The 21,707-nt window shown below is 37.5% G+C and overlaps 1 protein-coding gene across 32 annotated transcripts in view; it reads left to right on the top strand.

The window, feature by feature from the left end:
* Positions 1-21,707, top strand: part of Rims1 (regulating synaptic membrane exocytosis 1) — a 501,635-nt gene that overhangs the window by 87,075 nt on the left and 392,853 nt on the right. For 28 of the 32 annotated variants that reach the window (XM_031367027.1, XM_031367031.1, XM_031367029.1 and 25 more), the window contains exon 2: positions 54-134. The exons of the other annotated variants lie outside the window; for them this stretch is intronic. In XM_031367027.1, the coding sequence (XP_031222887.1) occupies positions 54-134 (81 nt within the window). The remainder of the gene's footprint in view (positions 1-53; positions 135-21,707) is intronic. 32 annotated transcript variants of the gene reach the window in all.

The following is a 21,707-nucleotide window of genomic DNA, read 5'->3' as shown; positions in this document are numbered from 1 at the left end:
ACTCTACCCTTTTATAATTAATAGTGCGTTGTGCTGTCTATCATGCGCCCCAGGTGTGTTGTCAGGGACATGGCGAAGCCTCCTGCTTGCAAAACACCAAGAAATGCTGAAAGCCAGCCCCATCAACCACCACTGTAAGTACGGCATTGGTTTTATCGACTAAAAATGTCACCTCTCACCCAGATCATTGGTTACAGATTTATTAATCACTTTGCATGTGGGAGTAGATGCACTAGTGTCTCTATCGTATGTGTATTGTAAAAGCTACTACTAGTCAGTTAGATAAAATTATCTGTAAACAGGAGCTCTCAAGTAAGTGCCTTTGTTAAATGATGTTTCTACTATTATATTGTAGGAAGCCAACTAGAGGAAAGGGAAATATTTTTACAGTATCAGCATCTCTGAGTTTTGTTCTAGTTATTATTATTATTATCATTGGCTTTGGGATGCATAAGACCTGGATCCTTAGACTCTCAGAAGTGAGGAATCAATGATCAATGTACGTACACATGGGGAACCAAGCAGAGTCTAGAGGAAATGAACAGGTAGTCTATCTCCTAACCCTCCTAATGTTTAAAGGCAATGAACAGTTTTAAGAAATTGGATTGTCTATCTAGTCTCATATTTATTTTGTATTCTTAGGTGTAGGTAAAAGGATAATTACATGTAACCAACCAAAGGGTAACATCGAGGGTGGGAGAAGACATCGAATATATGAACTTTTAGTTTCCTGTATGGCATTTGAGGAGACGAAATAATGTTAGAATTCTGCACGCCACATGATGCAGTCAATCTTCAGAATATAAGCATTCTCCTAGTAAGAAAAGATGAAATTTTCCTTAAAATGCATAATCAGCAGCAACTTCCTTAGCAGAAACATTACTGTGAACCACTGACTACTGAGAAATGTCTCTTTGCAAAGTTTACAGGAAAAACCTCTGAAGAAATGTGTCTTTAGATGAGTTTTCTTAACATCTCTTCAACTATCTCAGAAATGTTTTTGTGCAAAGCCAAAATTAAGCAATGAAGCAGTAAAGAAAAAGCTCTGAAGAAAAAATTAAATTTTTCTGACTAGCCAATTTCTGTGGCCAGATTTTATTAGCAATGATCAAAATTAAACAAAAATTAATGTTTTCTTAGGGTAATATAAATCTTTTATGGGCATTGTATAAGACATCACACTCTACAGAATTTTAAAGCTCTTTACATCTTACCTAATCAAAATCCACATTTAAAATTGCATTTTGTGTCTTTGATATTATCTCTCCTTGCTGCTTTCTCCTGAGGTTTGGCCATTGAGATGATTATGTCTGGGATGTTATAAACATGAACAAAGAGTTGTAAATATTTTAAGCCTTAGTATATAACATTTTACAACAAAATTTAGGATACTAGTGGATGTGTTAGAGATATGGTCTCAATGATAGAATGGAATAACAATTTCAGCATAATCAATATTTTGTAAGGAGCAAATTTGATTTGACCATGTAAAATTGATTTAAATTACTTTGATGAATGTAAAAATTCACAAAAACCCTAAGTGGTTATACCACATACTTCCTCTATGTATTACTACATATGTATATTATATAGTATTTTATTTTATATCTTGATATGGCAATCTCACTGTTTTTTAGGTTTGTCTAAAAATTTAAGGCTTAAACTATCCTCCTGTCTCAGGTTCCCCAGTAGAGGGACAGGCATGTGTCACCATGTATGGGCTTTTTAAAAAAATAAAACTTCTTATTGAATAGAACATTTGTTTATGACAGAATTAGTTTTTATAATTCCCAGAAAATTTCTGATCTACTCTAAGTATCTCATGTCTTAAAATTAACATTGATTTATAATATTTCACCCTCCCACTAATGAAATAGCTTTATTTTACTTTATCTGTGTAACTTCTGGCATACATGTTCCTATTTTTACATGTGCATGCAGATGTGTACAGATATTTCAGCACGTAAATGTGAAGGTCAGAGTTTGAAGTCAGGTGTCTTTCACTAGTGCTTTCTGACTTATCTTTCTGTCTCTTTGTGGTATGTGTGTGTGTGTGTGTGCACACACACACACGCACACACATGTGAGTATGTGAATGCAAGTGTGTGTATGCATGTATTTGTGGGAATGTGTGTGTGTATATCTGTGTGTGCACATGCAGATGCCAGAGGAGATATTGTTGTTTCCTGCTCTATCTCAGCTCTATTCACTTGACACTAGGTGTTTCACAAAACAAGGTGCCAGGTTGGCAAGTCAGTAAATCCCAGTCCCCTTCCTGTTTCTGCTTTAGAATGGATATTACATGGTGGCCATGCCATACATGCTTATTATGTAGGTGCTAGGGGTCTGAACTCAGGTTTTCATGCTTGTGCGACAGGCACACCTATCTACTGTGACATTTTCTCAGGCCATCCCCATCTTCTGGCTTGTTTGTTTGCTTGTTTATTTGTTTGTTTGAGTCAAGGTCTCTCCCAGAACTGGATTAGCTAGAGTCTCTGGACAAGGAGCTCAGAGGATCCTGCCTTTGCCTCCCATTGCTGGTGTGACAGAAACACACAGCTGAATCTGTTTTATGTAGATGCTAGAGATCAGAACGCAGATCCTCATATCACGAAGCAAGCATTTGACACACGGAGACCTCTGTGGAGTAACTTATTTTAATCATTTTAGTGCTAGGTTGAATCCCTGCTATGCACATCTAAGGCAACCACTGAGTTACAGAGCCACTTCTCAGAAGTGCACAGTTCCATTTTAACTGGGTTCAGTGGTTGCAAATTCCACGTTCACTTATTAGTTACAAAGTAGCAAATATTGTTATCTCCAATTAAGACTTTAGACTTTCTTTCCCCTCTCTACCCTTCTCTGTTCTCTATTATTGATACAAGGATAGTATAGCCCTGGCTGTCCTGAAATTCACTATATAGACTAATCTAGTGTCAAGCCCACAGCAATGAGTTTGCCTCTGACTCCCCAGTGCTAAGATTCAAGGTGTAGTCACTACACTAGGCTAAAGCACAATTTGTCACTATTTTTCTTTATCATCTCTTTTTATATTAATTAAATTTATTCATACTCCTATTGTTGGAAATCGGTCATAATTGGAGTCACCTTAATAACATGTTACCAGTGCTGTCTCTGGCTTTATTGGACATGAAGCAACAATTTAGGCTCTTTGAATCCTTTTTAACCATCTATTTCCTCACACTGTAATTCTCAGATTAAGAACACAAACATCTTTCTAGGTAAATAGAAGAAATTTAAAGACTAGTTTTTTCTTTTTTTTTTTTTTTTTTTTTTTTTTTTTTACTATTTATAAAGGACAATAATTGTGAATTAAACTCTCCATATATGGAAAGGACAAAAGGAAGTTAGGAGGAAATTTTTGAGGAGAGATTTTAGCCATACATTTGTTGAAAAAAAAAGTTAAATCATACTGTTAGTAGGTCAGAAAAAATTAACAAATATCAGTAACCAAAATTTGTTCTAAAAGTCTGAATGGAATAGAATAGAAATTGATGAGATTCCATTCCAGATAAGGATTTTGGGGCAGAGTTATTATTCAAGGAAATGAGTTGAGGTATACACTTTAATATCCATCACACTTAGTTATGAGGCTTTTACTGATGGAGTTAAATTAGATTTGCATAATAAAATGTATATATATATATATACTCTTCTTTGTTGGAAGTAGGGAAAAATGAAATTTGACATAAATAGAACCAATGACAAATCAGTCCACAGCCTTTATAGTAGTTCCTGGAGAGATGTGGAGGTCTTGGAAGAGAAATGCAGATCCTGGAAGGAGTCATTTGAGAGCTAGAATCTAGTGTTTGTGGATAGAACTTTCTGGTTAATTGAATGTATTCATAAAGGCGGTAATTTAGTGGAGCCACCATATTCATGCTTGGGTAATAGATGGATACAATGATCAGGAAACTGAGTTAAGGATATAAACCATATCTAGGATAGATGGCCAGTGCGGTGGTGAGTGAAGACATCGGATTAGTGATATTGGGGTATTTGTGTGTTACCCAGTTTTATAAATTTAACATACAGTTGATGCTAATCTGATGCACTCAGGTAAGTATCGCAACAGGTGGCATGCCAAAAGTTCTTTGGGTGAAAAATGAGAGAAAGAGAGATGGGGAAAGGAGCAGAGAGGAGAGAAGAGATGAGAGAGAAATTTGGATAAGCCACTGTTTAAAAAGATATGACAAGGAAAAATATTTTGATCTGATTTGAGAAGTCATGGAGTAACTAAAAATTATGCTCAGAAGCAAGGTCATACAGAGATTCATTAGGGGAATCTAACATATTGTTGAGATATACAAAATTCTGGAAATCACTGCATGAATTGGAAGTGAACTATGAGTTTGGTCATACAGAGGTGATGGAAAGCAATGGTGTAGCAGTTTGAAGTGAGAAGCAGGTCTAAACGCTGTAGTTGTTTGAGTCTGAGAAGGAAATGAGAAGCCAGGATCAGAAGATGATGCCTGAGGCTGACTTTTCTGAGACACCATCCTGAGTGCAGCATGTTTTCGGGAGAGTCAGTATGTGTTTGGTAGATAGACAGGAAGTCGAGTGCTGTGCATGCTTTACACATCCTCTTATTCATGATCCACAGAGACACATCGACATGGTTGATGCTTTTGAGAGCTTTGTAAACTATTCAAAAATTCCTTTACTATGTTATAAAATGTCGCTAGATCATATTTGAAGCATGCTTCATGGGTTATCATTTAATCAAAGCAGCAAATACATCAAAATATTAGTAGGGTTCAACAAATTAAATCATATGGCCACTATCCCTCAGGATGAAGGTATGTAGGTAAAATTAATATGAAGTCTTTGTTTCTCAGGTTTCTTCTCAAGTTGGAGAAGAGGAGGAAATTAATAATCCAATAAATTATGATACCTCGTGGTAACTGCTACTCTCTCATTCTGTTCAAGAGAGGAAACGGCTTGTTTCATTTTGCTTTAGTCTATCAAGGGAAGGATTTTAAGAGGTTGTGATGGTAAATATAAACTCTGAGATGAAGAGTTAGGTGAATTTGGGGTATAGTTCTAGGACAGAATAAGTGCTCACAACATCAAGCTGCATTGGGATAATTTAAAACACTTTCTCACTGCCAGAGCCTGTGACTAAGTGCTGCATTTTCTCTAAGTTGGTATTGAGGTCACTCTTAGGAGTGAGTGTAAGCTTTACCCTAGCCTGATATACCCTGGTGGTCAAACCTTTTATGGGATATTTCTCATCCTAGATGTATGATCTGAGATAAAGTATTCCCCATTATAGGTGGTCTTAGAATTTCCAATGGCCATTCTGTTTTGTTTTGTTTTATTTTTTTCTGCCACCTCTCTTCAAAGAAACCGCCCTGTGTGTTAGGTCAATCTGTATCCTCCCCTTGTTCTTCCTAGGTGCCATCTGCATTGAGGCTTTTGATACAAGCATGTGTGCCACACACATCATTCTTTCTCCACCACTTCAGATGAGTCAGCTTTGAACTGATGAGAAGGCTGCCATCACCATTTTCTTTTAATAGGCTTACTTCTGCAGATTTCAAGGGCATGGCTTTTTCAGCAATAACAACTTTTGTGCAGACTTAATCATACCACAGAGACTTCTGAGGACCAATGTACATGGTTCCAGAACCAATTTAATCATTTAGATTAAATTGTGGTAGTATACATTTAACCTACTTTTAAAATAGCCAACTCCAAGCACTAAAAATAAACACCAGGTAATATTCCCATACTTGTGTGTGTGTGTGTGTGTGTGTGTGTGTGTGTGTGTGTATTACAGTTACACATTTATACCTAACCCACAGTTATACCTTTGATACTAAACCAAAGTGTGTCTTTAATAGTGTAGGCAGATATTCTTGTCACTATGTCATTGTGTATTTAAACTCTGTACATCACACATGACCTTTAGTTTATGTGACCAGCTGCTCACAGCTAAGCCTTGCTCTAGCAGTAGATGGAGTATCTGGTATCATGCAAAAGACCAGATAATCCACTAGCACATCCTTAGTATATAGATTCTCTGTCTTGAATGCAATGACTCCTTCCAAAGTCTGAGAATGACCCTTTCAACACGGAATCTCAGTCTTCTCTATTTTTAGAACGTTCCTCCCTCTGTCCCCTCTGAGCTGTGTCATCTTTCCTGCCCCTGGAGTTATTCAAAATTTCTGCTGTCTTTTCCTAAACACTTTTGATTTTTTAAATCACAGCACAGATGTGGTCCACCCCTTCCGTGGAATCATGTTAAATCAGCGTTGATGCAAAGGAGGCATTGAGAGAAAGGGGAGTGGATCTCTTCAGCTGGCAGCAGCGTGTGCAGTAGGATAAGCAATTCATTGCTTCTTTGGCTATGAGTTGGCCAATTCATTCTCCTCTCAGGAAATACCGGTCTGCACTGATTGCATAGAATAATATACAGTTCTAGGTATTGTCCAGATCCCTTCAGAGGTTAAAGGGTAGGATGAAATCTGAATCATTAAAAAAATTTCAAGGATCTCAAGATTCTAAGAATTGGTAGATGTTGAAGGAAAAGCTTAGAAAATAGAAGTCAACCTTGTGAAAAGCCAGAGGAAGTGAACTCCAGGCAGAGAAGAGGGAATGCCCAACAGTCCTCATGGGGCTCATGCATATTTTTAAGATACAGAAGGAAATCCAAGGAAAGCAAGGGGGAAGACAGCAGGGGATTAGACAAGCAAATCTTGTAGTTGAGAGGCCTGCAGACCTTTGAGTATGTGGAAAGCATTCCCTGAGAAGTCATTCACAGAAGAAAGAATCATGATGCAGTATAAATCACCAGTGGGCTAGCAGACATTAAGGTAGTCTTGGCAGTCAGACATTAAGGGATAGCAGACAATCATGGCAGGTATGGCAAGGTTGATAAGCTGAAGCAAGAGGAATGTAGTCAAGGAATTGTTCAAGCAATGCAATAGAAACAGGGTATTCTGGTTGGTTTTTCTGCTGTTGTAAATACCATGCCCGAAAGCTTCTTGGGAGATAAGGATTGTTGTTGTTTTGTTTTATTTTGCTTTGTTTTGTTTTTGACTTATGTCTAATCCATTATTGCTATGGGAAGTCAGAGCAGGAGCTCAAGGACAGGAACCTGGAGGCAGAAACTATGGAGGAAGGTTGCTCACTGGCTTGTCTACTGGCTCATGTCCATCTACTCTTCTCATACAGACAATGACTACCTTTCCAGGGAGGGTACCACCCAGAGTCCCATGTAAATAAACAGTCAAGTCTGTTCTTTGATGATATGGTCACAAGCCTTTGTGATAGAATAAACCTTCAATTGAACATCACTCTTCCCCTATGACTCTAGCTTATGTCAAATTGATAACAAAGACTAACCAGGACCCAGGGGGTAGAAAGGTAAGAGCATCTCTGACCTCTAGCATGCCTTGTGTTCTCCGAGTCAAGATTATACTGATGTATCTCTTCATATAGCTGTAAACAGGCACACAGATGGAAAACACATGAGAAACTAAATATTCTAGAGATTTTATTTGCATTACTTTAGTAATTTTGTGTAAAGCTTCAGTCTTGAAGATTAAAAAAACCCATGGATAGTGAAATTGAGTAAAAATGAAAGTATTAGATTTTTCTATCTTTAGCAAATTCATTTTGTGTGCTTTCCCCCCACTATGATCATCTATTGAGACAGAAGATTTAATAATTCTGTCATTGAACACTCGCAAGAAAATAAATATTTAATAATGTATGCCAGATAAAGTATTTCTACTTAAAGCAGATATACTTCTTACTAAGTAAAATCTAGTTAAGAAGGAATAGAATATGTCTGTCATAAGCAAAGAATCTTTTAGACATATATTCTATCACAAATGGATGTAATGTCATGGATATGTTTCCCAAGTATTATTTTTTAGTCAGATGATTTTGTCAAAATTGTAGTGCATGTTTTTCACACACAATGTTGGATAAATCAGGATCATAGTTCCTGTACCATGTACAATAGGATCCATATAAAATTTCCATTGATATTAGAAATAACAGGAGATCCAAATAGACAATTATTTTTTTCATCATTTAGAATGAAATCAGAACAGCCAGTGACTTGAAAACAGAGAATCCAAGGAACACTGACATTTCCAATTCATGGTTATAATTAGAGAGTGACAGAACTTAAAAAAAAAAGTGTGGCTTTCATAGTCTTCCTTTTATTTTTGTGGTTTGCTGGGTAATGCACATCATTCTATTCCAGTTCACCAGAGCCCCTCTTTTCTGCTGTAATTCCATTTATAATAATATTTTGTTTTTCTTCTTTCGGCATACTCAGTGGAAGCTAACTCGTTCAGTTTCTTGGGTATTAAATCTTCAGTTCTATAAAAAGGGTTATGTGTTGTCATGAGCTGGCTAGTCCTTGGTTGCTTTCACTGCTTTAGCACAGTTGATAGCACTGCCCCTACCTCATTTTTTAATTTTATGTTTATCTTTTAAAAAAAAAAACATTATTTCCTTGTATAACATCCTCCTGGTGTTAATTTCCTCTCCCTCCCAGTCCTTCCTCCTCTCCCAGCCTCCACTCCTATCCACTTCCTTCAGAAAGGGGCAGGCCTCCCAGGGATATCAACCAAGCATAGCATATCAAATTGCAGTTAAGACTAAGCACCTCCCCTCATATTAAGCTGATTGAGGCAACCTAGTGGGAGGGAACAGGTCCCGAAAGCAAGCAAAATAAGGAACCTAGCAACATCTTCATCAGAGAGGCTTCACCCAGCAACTGATAGAACCAGATATTGAGACCCACATCGAAACATTAGGTGGAGTTGTTCTGGCCAGGAGAAGAAAGAATTATAGGAGTCAGGGGGTTCCAGGATACCACAGGAAAACCTTCAGAATCAACTAACCTGGCCTCATATAGGCTCTGAGAAACTGAATCGATGATCAGGGAGTCTGGATGGGTTTGATCTGGCCCTTTGCATATTTGCTATGGTTCTGCAGCTTCTTCTTGTGGGACTCCTAACAGTGGGAGCAGGGGTTTTCTCTGAACTTGGGCCCCTCTTAATGATTCTGTGTCAATCTTGTGTTGGTGACCTTTATGTTGTGGGGCTTGTTGATGCATGCTTGAGCTTCTTGTCTTCCTCTTCCTCATGGTTCACCCTCTCCATCAGCCTCTCTTTCTGTCTCTCTGTTTCTGTCTGTGTGTCTGACTCTCTGTGTGTCTCTGTCTCTTACTCCCTTTATGTGTATAGAGAATGATTGAGCCCAAATGCCTATGTTCTTTTGTCCAGAGTGTCTTCTCTTCCTCCTGCACTTTTTTCTCTTCTTGGCTCTATCAGTGAGCATACACATACACAGGACATGAGTAAATTTGATGTCCAGGGCTTATCTCAAGCCACCATTGAGATATTCTGTACCCCTCTCATTCTCCTAGCACAACTTTAGACAACATGATCATTTGGACCCATCCATGGGTGGGGGGCGTTTTTTATTAAAGCAACATCTTAAAGACACTGACTGTACAAGCTCACACAGACTTTGTTTGGGTTAATTTCATAGAAGTATTCTATCAGGCCTATTTGTTATACATACAGTGGTTCAAATTTTGTGATGTATGCATGCCTCTATCCTCCACATGGCAGAAAAATTTGTTTATCAGTTATTGCCACTAGGGTTTCTGAAGTTAGAAGTAGACCCCAAACTAAAATATAGTTGGTTCTGGATCATGAGTATAAGATGAATTCAAACTATGAGAATGATTATTATATATTATATAAATGTTATAGTTTGAACATGAGTCCTAAAAGTTCACATATTAGAATGTTAATCCCAAATTCATGTCAATTTTCAGGTGTGGGTCTTTTGGAGGTACTCTGAAACTCCTAGAGCTAAAGCTCAATGTTGATATTAGTGACTCAATGACAGGATAAGGACCTAAGCAAGTATACCCATTCTTGTTTATTCTGTGATGCCCTATGCTTAGGATAAAGCAAAAGATCTATGTCAAATGATAAGTAGATGACAGCACCATGTTCTCAGGTATGTCAGCTACATAAGCCAAATAAGTTCCTATTCTTTATACACAGCATGGTCTCTGGCATTCTTGTTATATAATAGAAAGTAGACTAAGAGATAATTAAGGAGAAGAATTCTTTGGTTTTTTTGTTTTATGAATTAATGGGAAAGCCCTTGATTTACACATTAAAAGAATATATATTTTATTTATTTAAAAAGTTAGATTTGCAGCTAGGTGTAGAGCTGCACACCTTTAATCCCAGCACTTTGGGAGGCATAAGTAGGTGGAGCTCCGTAAATTTGAGGGCAGCCTGGTCTACATAGTGAGTTCCAGGGCAACCAGAACTACATAATGAGACCCTGTCTCAACAATACAAATTACTATTATCATTATTATTATTATTATTATTATTATTATTAGTGTGTGAATATTTGGCCTGGTATGTATATGTACCAGGTGCAAGCTTGGTGCCCTCAGAAGGCAGAAGAGGGTGTTGGATTCCATAGAACTGGAGTTATATGTGGTTATGAACTCGGGTCTTCTGCAAGAGCACTTAGTGCTTTGAGAACATGGATTTTATTACAAGAACAGAAAACAAAGGAAGGTACTAAGTTGAGCCCAGTTGTTTCATTTCTCAAAGTTCTCATTTTATCACCTGGATAGCAGGAAGAAAATTAATGTTATTAAAGTTTTGTGGATGAAATTAAATGACTGTCAGAAAAAAGTTGAGTTGTATACTGTGTAAACCCCTATGTAAATATTGACAATTTCTAAAGCAACAGTGGCAAATCTCTAGTTGTTTATAATTTCATTCATTTAACAATCTTTATCTGAATCTTAAGTATCCTCATACTGTATAATTTAATAATAATATATAACCATTCAATAGCAGTTTATGTTTCATCTTTTCATCTCTATATATTTATGGGAATGAAGTAGAAAGTATAGGAAGAGTATTGAAAGGCATGACTCCCATAATGTAGAATCAAAAATTCTCCCTAAGGTGCATATGTAGAAGGGGTAGAAAATAGGTATTAGGGAATTTTCTTCAAATGATGTGGACAAAGCCCCTTGATCCAGAATTACTGATATGTACCGCACATGCTCAGTAAGAATGATGACTAGTTGGGTGATAAGTTTTTGAGTAGAAATTAATGTGAACACCACTCAACTAAACTTCATTTTTAAAGCTCATGAACAGGAACCACAAAGAGAACTTTCTATCAGCAATATTATTATTAGAAAGTTCCTGAGCCTCAGGGCCCAGCTTGGTTTCTCTGTGAATCACTACTAATTCCTCAGCAGCTCTACAGAGTCATTTGTTCAAATGTGAATGGTCTGCCCGTGCCAAGAAAATAGATGGTTGCTGTACCAAAACAGGAAGCTTATAGCCAAAGGAGAATATGTACTCTCACTAAAATGAAAGTGCTAAAGAAAAAAAAAAAAGGCAAAGGTGAAGATCATCCTAGGACCATAGGCAAAGTATGCAGAACATCATTATTGTACAGTGAAGACAATCATAATGAGAGATGAACAAATACATTTACCCATTATATAGTCAATATATATATATATATAGCACATACATCTAAGCTCTTCATTAACTTTAGATATCATATATATGTATATATAGGGACCTATATACATATATGTAGATATGTATATCTATTTGTATGTATCTGTATATGTACATATATGTGTGTGTATAGGTATATATAATATGTAACATAGGTTTATATAATATGCATATATAGGTATATCTATATATGTATATATCATGTATGAGATAGAATGCCAAAGAAGATTTCTTGTGTTTTACTTAACTTCTAGTAAAGTTAATTCCTATTGTTTTCCGATAACCTGTATATGTGGGATGTATTTTGACATCCATTAATTTTTACTCGCATGATATTAAAAACAGCCAATTAAATAAATGTGTCTTACAAGTAGAAAGACTATTTTAAAACATCACAACAAGGCAACAGCCTACTGTTTTTCAAGAATACATAGAAAATTAGCCTCTCTCCTAAGACTGTAGATCAGGGAAATCTGTTAGAGCTAAGAACACTTGATATTTTACTTTGTGAATTCAAATATATATACATATATATATACATATATATACATACACATATATGTATATGTATATATACAGACTATATATAGTGTCTGAAGTTTTTCTCTAATTATCTGAAATATAAATTTTGCATATAACCAGTGATCCTGCACAAAATTAGAGAATGAGGAAATGAGGCCTCATAAACTAATATAAAATATTTGATCTGCCTTCAAATAATTTATCATCTATTTATATAAGGTAAAAGATGGCTCAGTGGAACAATGGGTGATTAAACCTGTGACTAAGTAGTTAAGTAAGGTTGAATGGTACTTTGTAAATATTATGTGTAAGTAAGTAATATTTGTCTTGACCAAAAAGCAAGTTGGGGAGGAAAGGGTTTATTCAGCTTACACTTCCCCATTGCTGTTCATCACCAAAGGAAGTCAGGACTGGAACTCAAGTCAGGAAGCAGGAGCTGATGAAGAGGCCATGGAGGGATGTTACTCATTGGCTTGCTTCCCCTGGCTTGTTCAGCTTGCTCTCTTGTAGAACCCAAGTCTACCATCCCAGGGATGTCACCATACATAACGGGCCCTACCCCCTTGGTCACCAACTGAGAAAATGCCCCACAGCTGCATCTCATATACGCACTTCCCCAACTGAAGCTCCTTTTGCTGTGATAACTCCAGCCTATGTCAAGTTGACACACAAAACCAGCCAGTAAAATATTATATGAAAAATTATATATATATATATATATATATATATATATATACATACATACATACACACATACATACCTTGGCAACCTACTTGAATAATGTTATAATCACATAAGGAAAAGATAATGGCTCAGAAAATAATTTGAGCACAAGTTCTGAATTGTGAATGAAGCCACTGGCAAGTGCAGTCTTGGTATATGGTCTGACTTATAAACCTGGAAAAGGTCATTGGGGCTAGTGCATGGATGTCCTTAAAATCCATCCTCTAGAAACTAGTTTCATTCAGAAGGAGGACATGAGAGTCTGGACTTGGAGCTATCCACTTGAAAGATCTGCTTCTGTATAATGAGTCTGTAGAAAGTATCCATAATGGATGAGAATAGGGTATTCCTGGAGAGAAAGGGGCCAATTAGTAGATGATTAAAATAGACCAGACATGGTTATTAATAGGAAAGATAATAGGAAAGATAATGATGGTGCTTACAGAGAAGATGGATGAGTGAGCTCCGAAAGGAGAGTGGATCAGCCCCTGGTGACAAGGGAGTGGTGCCATGAAGAAGGTGAGAGTAAAAAAGCTCAGGGTCCTTTTCTGAGGATGGGAATCACTTGTCTTAGGAAAGACACTGAAAAATAATCAGGTCCAGAAAGTCCTGCGGACAGTTGTGTTCCCTCAAATGTGATCCTTTGGAGACATCCACTAGGGACAAAGACATAGTGGTGGGACCCTCCATATGGGAAACGGCACACACCTAAGCTGGTAAAGCTTTGCACCAGCCGAAGTTATGCCTATGGCCTGCACAGGAGAGCATCTGGTCTTACCCCTTAGCTATCGACTCTGTTAATGAGAACGATATCTGTAAGTTACTCTGTTTCAGACATCCGTTGGTCATGTAACTCTCAGAGATGTCGGCACTATCCTGGAACCCTGTGGTGTGAATTACCTGGCTGGGTGCACACACCCTTTGATGGTGGAGGTGGAATTTGACTCCAGAGCCCATGCTAATATTTCACAAGTATCGTTATTGGTAGTTTATTTGAGTTTCCTGAGTGAGGCTCCACAGAAGGCTTCTGTTTCCTTTAGTTGATGGATAAGAATTAGCAGGTTAGAAAAAAAAAAAGGCTCCCATACAAAAAAGAAGGGGCCATTCTTTTAAAAAAATAGTCATTTTGAGTTTGCGGTTTGAACCTGTTTCGATCATATTCAACTCCTTTCCCCATATCTTCCCAAGTCCACCTCCCCTCCCTACCCCAGCCTTGTGTCAAAAAAAAAAAAAAAAGTCTTAAGAGCCATTTATACTACTCAAATATCCCTGCATGTGTGGTCTCTCTCACCTGGGGATGCGAGCTTTAAATCTTTAGACATGGGTGTTTCATTTGGAAGACCCAGAGTAGTCAGGGAATTACTAAGGGGGTTGTGGGAAAGAACTGTAAAGGGAATGGAGTTGCAATGCACTGATTTAAAGGGGACTAATGGAATAAGGACGGGTCAACCTGGGATTGGAGAGTAGAGACTAGGAGGGATGAGGAAGTGTGGGGAGAGATAACACTATAAAATATATTTGAAAAGAGAATATGAATCATATATATATGTATATATATATATTCACACATACACATATACACTATAGATGGATGAATAGGTAGGTAGATGGATGGATAGATAAGATAGATAGATAGATAGATAGATAGATAGATAGATAGATAGATAGATAGATAGATAGATAGATTTAAAGGAGGAAGTAGGGTTACCCTACACCACAGGACACAGTGCCTCTACTAGCCAACAGAGGCTACTAAATAAAAAGCCCAGTGGCCGTAATAGGTTACTACTGTTGGAGTTGTTGGCAAATGAGTTCCCACGAATCCCCAAATGTTATAGGCTATTGCGATTGCCTTTATTGTCCCCCAGAATGTTTTGCTAAGTCCCTCCTGCGATGGACATCACATACAAAGTCATAGATGAAATCACCTAGCTGGCTGGTACAGCTCTGGAAGCTGCCTCCCTAGTGCTTAGCTTTAAGAGTTCTGGAAGGCTGCATGGCATGCATGCTACCTGCGGAGAAAAGTAAGCATAAGTCATGCTCATAGGTGAACTTTGCATGCTGCCGCAGGGAATGGCCTGGAGAGACATTCCCACAGACACAAAAACCCATTCCTATGTGACTGACTTAGTCTAAAGTCAGCAAGGAAGCCGCTGTCCCTGCAGCCTTCAGCCCAAGGCAGAATGAATTCCTGGAAGATGTGCCATTAGAGGGATGTAAAGATAGACAAAGTCTTAACTGATGACATGTCATAGGAAACTTTCTGTGTGTGAAGTGAGCAGGCTTTTTGTTTGGTTTTCTAACAGAAAGGGGCATTGTTCTTAAATTCTGAAATATTTATACTAGTTATTTGTTAAAATCTGCTATGCCACCTTGGGATATATTATTACCTATTTTTCTGAGAGGAAAAATAATCCACTTTCTCACTTGTATTTCTTCTCTCTACCTCAGTTCTTCTAACAATGGTTGGCAATGTATGGAAATCTTTATTGTGCTGGAGTACGTGCATGAGATATGTTACGACATTGGATGCTGGCATAAATTGTTGTTCAAATTCTGAACCATGATGTGATTAATGAGTTCCAGTGGACAAGTGATTCCTAGAGAGATGCTTTTATTTCCCTTATTAATAACAGCAAAATGAGCTAATACACACTAAATCATAGAGAATAGGAGGATCAGAGAGGGAATGGAAGCCCATTTCATTTTTTCTTTGATTTAGAAATTAAAAAAAAAATGCCCATTCAGTGAAGAAGAGGTGTTCTTTTTTTCTCAATATAAATTTTATTTTATTTGATATTTTCTTTATTTACATGTCATATGATTTCTCCTTTCCCAGTTCCCCTCCAAACCTTTCGCAGTTTCCCCTCCAAGAATCAACCAACCAACCAACCAAACAAACAAAAACAAGAACAAACCCCTGTTGCCTCCCCCGTCCCCATGCTTGCCACCGCACCCTCTCCCACTTATTGGCCCTGGTATTCCCCTACACTGGGGCACAGAATCTTCACAGGGCCAAGGGCCTCTCCTCCCATTGATGATCGACTTTGCAATCCTCTACTATACACATGCTGCCAGAACAATCAGTCCCACCATGTGCAGTCCTTGGTTGGTGGTTGAGTCCCTGGGAGCTCTGAGGGTACTAGTTAGTTCATATTATTGTTCATCCTAAGGGGCTGCAAACCCTTCAACTCCTTGAGTCCTTTCTCTAACTCCTTCATTGGGGACCCTGTACTCAGTTCAATGGATGGCTGTGAGCCTCTACATCTGTATTAGTCAGGTACTGTCAGAGCCTCTCAGGAAATAGCTATATTAGGCTGGCTGGTCCTTCCTTCAGTCTCTGCTCCATAGTTAGTCTCTGTAACTCCAAGAAGAGGTGTTCTTACCATCTGTCATCCTATGAGATGACAGGGACCTTAGAATACAGATAGGAGGGGTTGGAGAAAGGAGGCATGGGAGGGTTAGAGGGGAAAGGAAGAGGAGAGTAATGTAATTAATTAAAATTAAAAATGTGTGAATTGAATTTTGAGTTCCTTGGATCACATATATACATATGCATATATATGTATGCATATATACATATATGTATACATATACACACATGCACATACATACATACACATACATGTACAATACACACAAACACACACATATATATGTATATATATATATGTATATATATATATATATATACATATGTACACATATGTCTGTGTGTGTGAGTTGTCTGCATGATGATAAAACATGAGTTTTTCGCACTCAGGATTAGAAGTCCTTTATCTCATTACTTTCCCCACAGTTAAAGCTCTCAGGCACCATCCTACAAACACCACCTTGTGTATCTGAGTGCACAAATACCTGATCCGATCCACATGAGACAGAACTGGACACAGTATCTCCTTGCACATCACACCCCACACACATAAGCTCAGCCACACCTGCATCCTTCTGCACCTTCTCTCTCCCACTTGTGACATTTCCCTTCTCTAGTCACTCAGGCAGAAAACCCCTGAGTCATGCCAACCTCTCACTCCCTTAAATCAGTCACTATGTCCTGTCAGTTCTAATTCTGAATAGTCAGTCACATCTGTGCCTTCTGTCAGTTCTGCCTTCCTATTCCAGACTAAATTTCTTTTTCATGTGCAGTGGGAACCTAATTGGCCTCTCTTCTCCCATTCTTTTGCCGAGTACCCCCTCCCCTCAACAGGATTCAGAGCAGTTTCTCAATCAGAGGCTTTAGGTTGAATAGCCTGCCTGTGCAAATTCAAGTCCTGTGATGCCCAGCTCCTGTACTACCTCTTTCCAATAAAGCTTCCTTACTCACAATCTGCATATAACCACATCATTCAGTAGGAGCTATGCCTGATACTTCTTGTAAAATCCAGTTTAAAGTAATTCTTTATTTTAGGCGAATGAGTGTTTTGCCCACATCTATGGATGTGTGCCATTTGCTATGCCTTATACCCTTGGAAGTTGGAAGAGGAGGTTGAGCTCCTGGGATTTGAGTTAGGGATGGTTGTAAACCACCATGTGGTCACTGGAAACCAAATCGTTGTCCTCTGTGAGTGCAGTCAGTGCTCTCAACTGCTGAGCCATCTCTTCAATCCCCAACACTCCTTTTATATCTTGAATTTGGGGTCCATAATTGTTTCCATTGTTCTTGGTCTGTCTTCTTTGCCAGCAATGATTCTATCTGCAGTTCAACTCTAGGCTCCAATATTATTTTCTCAAAAACTCATCTGGCTTAATGCCCTACCAGAATTTCTTCCTCCTTGATCTTTGTGTACACTGTGTTATCTAAAGCACATGCAATGTTCTATTTCTTCGTACTCTTGGTCTTCCCTGTGAATTTACAGTTCCCATTTTTCGTCATTGTCACCCAAATTTTGGGGCAGACAGTCACTTGTTATGACATGGAACTGCACACAGAAGTCAAACCAACTTCAACTTAGGCATTCTCTTCCTTCCTACATTATGGCATGAAGTGTATCTCTTAGATATTATATGTCAAGAGTAAGGGTCTCCAAGGAAGGCCCAGTGCAATCAGACAAAATAACTTTTGCTTTTTATTGATATGGACTTGATTTTGTTTTCTCTCTTCTTTCCTTACTGGCATAGAAGTTGACATTTGATTTCCTTGTGAGAGGGTTTCAAATTGCAAAGCTACTTTAGTAAGTTCTTACATAAAAGTATAATGCATTTTGAATGTATTTATAATGATTAGAATTGTTATCAACAAATAGATCACCTAAGATTGATGTTTAATCCCACAGGTTTTTGTGTATTTTTATACTATGTAAATATCCACAAAATATGTTATTTTTTGCCTGTTACTTAATTGGCTACAAGTAAGTATATTATTATTATTTTAACAACTGTGACTAGAGTGTTACAGATTGATGGAGACCAATTTTATTTTATTTTATTTTATTTTTTTGGTTTAGCACTGGCTTTCTGTAATATGCTTATACCTCAGATTGAAAAGACTAAAGGATATAAAAATCTTATTCTGAAATGCTAAATAATTCATGGATGTTGGAGATGGAGGGAGAAAGGGAAATGGGAAGCAAAGGTCATGGAAATGCCTAGAGGGACTCACAGCCAATTTTAAGAGGTCAATCCGGAGAAGAACAGCCACAGGAAAAAGAAGTATTGCTGCAGATACACATTAAGAATTGAAGGTTCCAAGGATAAGTGATCTAGTCCCAAGTGGTTAGCTTCAAACACACACAGCTGTGAGCAATAGTAAATGAACTCAGCAGGTTGCATTTGTACAATTTCTTTACATGAATGTAATGATAATGATTATGAATACAAGGCCATAAATTTGAGGAAGGAGTAAGGAAACCCTGGAGTTGGAGGAAGAACTGATGTAGATATTCCTGTATGTAAATGGCAAACATAATTATACATAAAGGTGCACTTCTGCTTTGTATTGCATCAGAATGTGCAAATCCCAGTAGTTGAAAAAATGCCATGAAACTTAACTGGATGATTACAATTGCAAAGTCCTCACCATGTTAAGCCCTAGTTAAGTTTCCTCCCAAGAAGGAAGAAAGATTACATCAGTATTCTGTATAGTTTTTCTTTAAGAAGACTGATTTTCAAACTAGTTATTAGTTAGAAGGGGAATAATTGCCCCATAATTACCCTGACATTCATTGCACCTTGATTTTAGTACACAGCATAGAGTCTTATGAGGTGAGGGGATAAACCTTCATGTTTCTATTTATTCCTCTATTTGTCACTTTTTATCCATAAATTGGGATTCTAGGAGTGTCCTCATTTATTCATAGTCTTAATCTGCTTTATACATACATTTATGTTGTGTGTATATACATGTGAATACATATGTATATATAAATATATATACATAAATATTCAACTTTATAGTCCATATGTATAGTATGACTCGACTTGCCAACATACAATGGTATTCATGTGACATGTCAAGCCAGATCATCAAAGTCTCCCTAAGGTTTTGCAAGATGATTGTTAAAGCTATTAATGAAAATGAAATAATTAAAAAAAACTTATAAATTGATAAACTGAATTAATTGAAGGTGGTTCATACTCAAAATTCACTACTTCCTAGTTTTCCTTATGACTATCTGTGCTTCATGACATTTCTCTGCATTGTGTTTGCATACGTGAAATGCTAAACTAACACCACACTTGTCATATGGAGTCTGGTGGAGATGGTTACACCATGCAAACTGGCAATTACCACCCTTTGTATTTTTGTTCTCTTGGCTTTGTGCTTCCTTTTCCATCCCGTATTCTGTTAAAAACGTGCCAGTGTGCAAGTGCAGACAGACCCATGCTTCTCTGCCTTTGATCACACTCTCCTCTAGTAGAAACATTCTCCATGTTTTCTGTCACACACAGAACCATGGACTTACATAGACATAAACACACGCACGCGCACACACACACACACACACACACACACACACACACACACACACAGTATCTGCCTATAAGCTCCCTGTAGTCACTTTCATCGATGCCACTCATATTTAAAGATCTAGTAGGCCTCTCCAATGGGCTTAATCTATCTTCTTTTGAAAATTTTCTGTAAATTGAATACATTTATTTCAGCATCTGGATTTATTGCATTTTATTTCTACATGGATCAAGTAAAAATACTATACTTTTTATTAAATTTAAATCTTAGGTAGGCACTAGTCTTACAAAGTTGTATTCCATTTAGGATTCTGGGGGAGGGTCAGCATTGCCTTGAGTTGTATAACTGTGAATGGAATCAGGCTCCAGTGGACAGTGCCACATGGTTGGACAGATAGCTCTGGTTAAACTTAGTAGGTCACAAAGCTGAACAGAAAGGCATGAATAAGGGGGAAGATATGGAGGTTGCAGGGCAAGACAATAATAAAAGGAAATAAAATGTGAAAAGAATCAGGTTGCATTTTAGACAGGTAGGAAATTCTCAAGGAATAAATTTAATAAAACTTATTTTAAAATGTGTCTTATTCAATATTTAGCACTCTTACACTAAAACCATTATTCATTGTTGACAAGAAATTTAAATTTAACTGGATGTTCTAACTACTGAGAGTGGTACTGTTTGTAAGGATTTATCTTTTAGAACCAACATACTAGGTCATTTTAAATAATGCCCACAGTGACTGACACAGAGAATGGCTCAGAACAGGAAACCTGTCTCTGCTTGTTATTAATATCTGAATAGTTTCTTGCCTTATTCTTCATTAACTCTATCATGCTTAAATACTTCTCTTGCACTAAATGAGGAAACATTTTGGGAAATTTGAAATAACATGTAAGATACAAGTTTAACAAAATTAAATTTAGCAGCTAAGAAATTGGTGATGAAATCAGGACCACCAGATAACAAGCCAAGGCAATAGGCCAATGTGTGATAACAACTGTCAATACAAGAAGCTAAAATGTCTTGCCTTGGGTGGAAGGCATACACATGGGAAAAACATGAACATGCAGAGGGAACAGTTAAATGTGAACTCTGGGCTGAATTTAGAGAAGATAGAAATTATTTTGAACATTTTTTAGGGTACTGAGATTGACACTTTCGCTATTAGGTGACTGAAAAATACGTACCTCAAATCAGAAGCAGTTAAAACTAGTAAGGCGCTCATTTCATGAAATGCTGTGACCAAGCATGTTGCAAAACAATACATATAACAAGAAAATAGGCAGTTAGAATGAGAGGCCAGTCAACTAGAATGGATGGCAACCATTAACAAAATCAGGCAGGGCATGACATGCAGGGCTTTTAATTAAGCAAAAATATCCAATAGTGCAAATTCTAAGTTTGGGTCAAGAGCTTTAAGGAGAATTTAAGGTCCTTGACTCACAAAAATAATTTTTTTTAAAGATATCTTTGCCTTGAGGACAAGTAATAGAATTTCACAGAGTAATTGGTGAAGACAGTAAATAGTGGGCACTATAATAATGTTTCTGGGATCAACAGCAGACATGAAACCAGTCATGTACACAAAGAGCAGTTAGAATTTACAAGAGAGGACATAACAGGCTTTCTTGTTTTCATTTAAAATCCTACAATTTTGATGAAGATCAATTATATTAGAATTGGTGTTGTAATCTATGGAATTTCTGCAAAAATGTTGTCTTAGAAAATAACTTAGGGGGCAGTTTATTGATATATCTACTAAGCATAAAAATAGTATTAGAATCAGGAAGGCATGAATGAAGACCTGAGAAGCTGTGGGGAGCAAGGGTTGGTTATTCTTCACAGACAGGGTCCCTGAGAGGCTAGTCATACTCTAGTACATGATCCTAGACCCATGCACATGTAGGCAGTACAAATAAGACCCCAGGATCCATCCATCCTTCCTTCCTTCCTCGCTTGCTTTCATTGTCTCCCTCCCTCC

Source organism: Mastomys coucha, unplaced genomic scaffold, assembly GCF_008632895.1.
Source record: "Mastomys coucha isolate ucsf_1 unplaced genomic scaffold, UCSF_Mcou_1 pScaffold14, whole genome shotgun sequence".
Lineage (NCBI taxonomy): Eukaryota > Metazoa > Chordata > Mammalia > Rodentia > Muridae > Mastomys > Mastomys coucha.
Note: the sequence above shows the minus strand (reverse complement) of the source record. Positions and strands in the feature narration are given on the sequence as shown.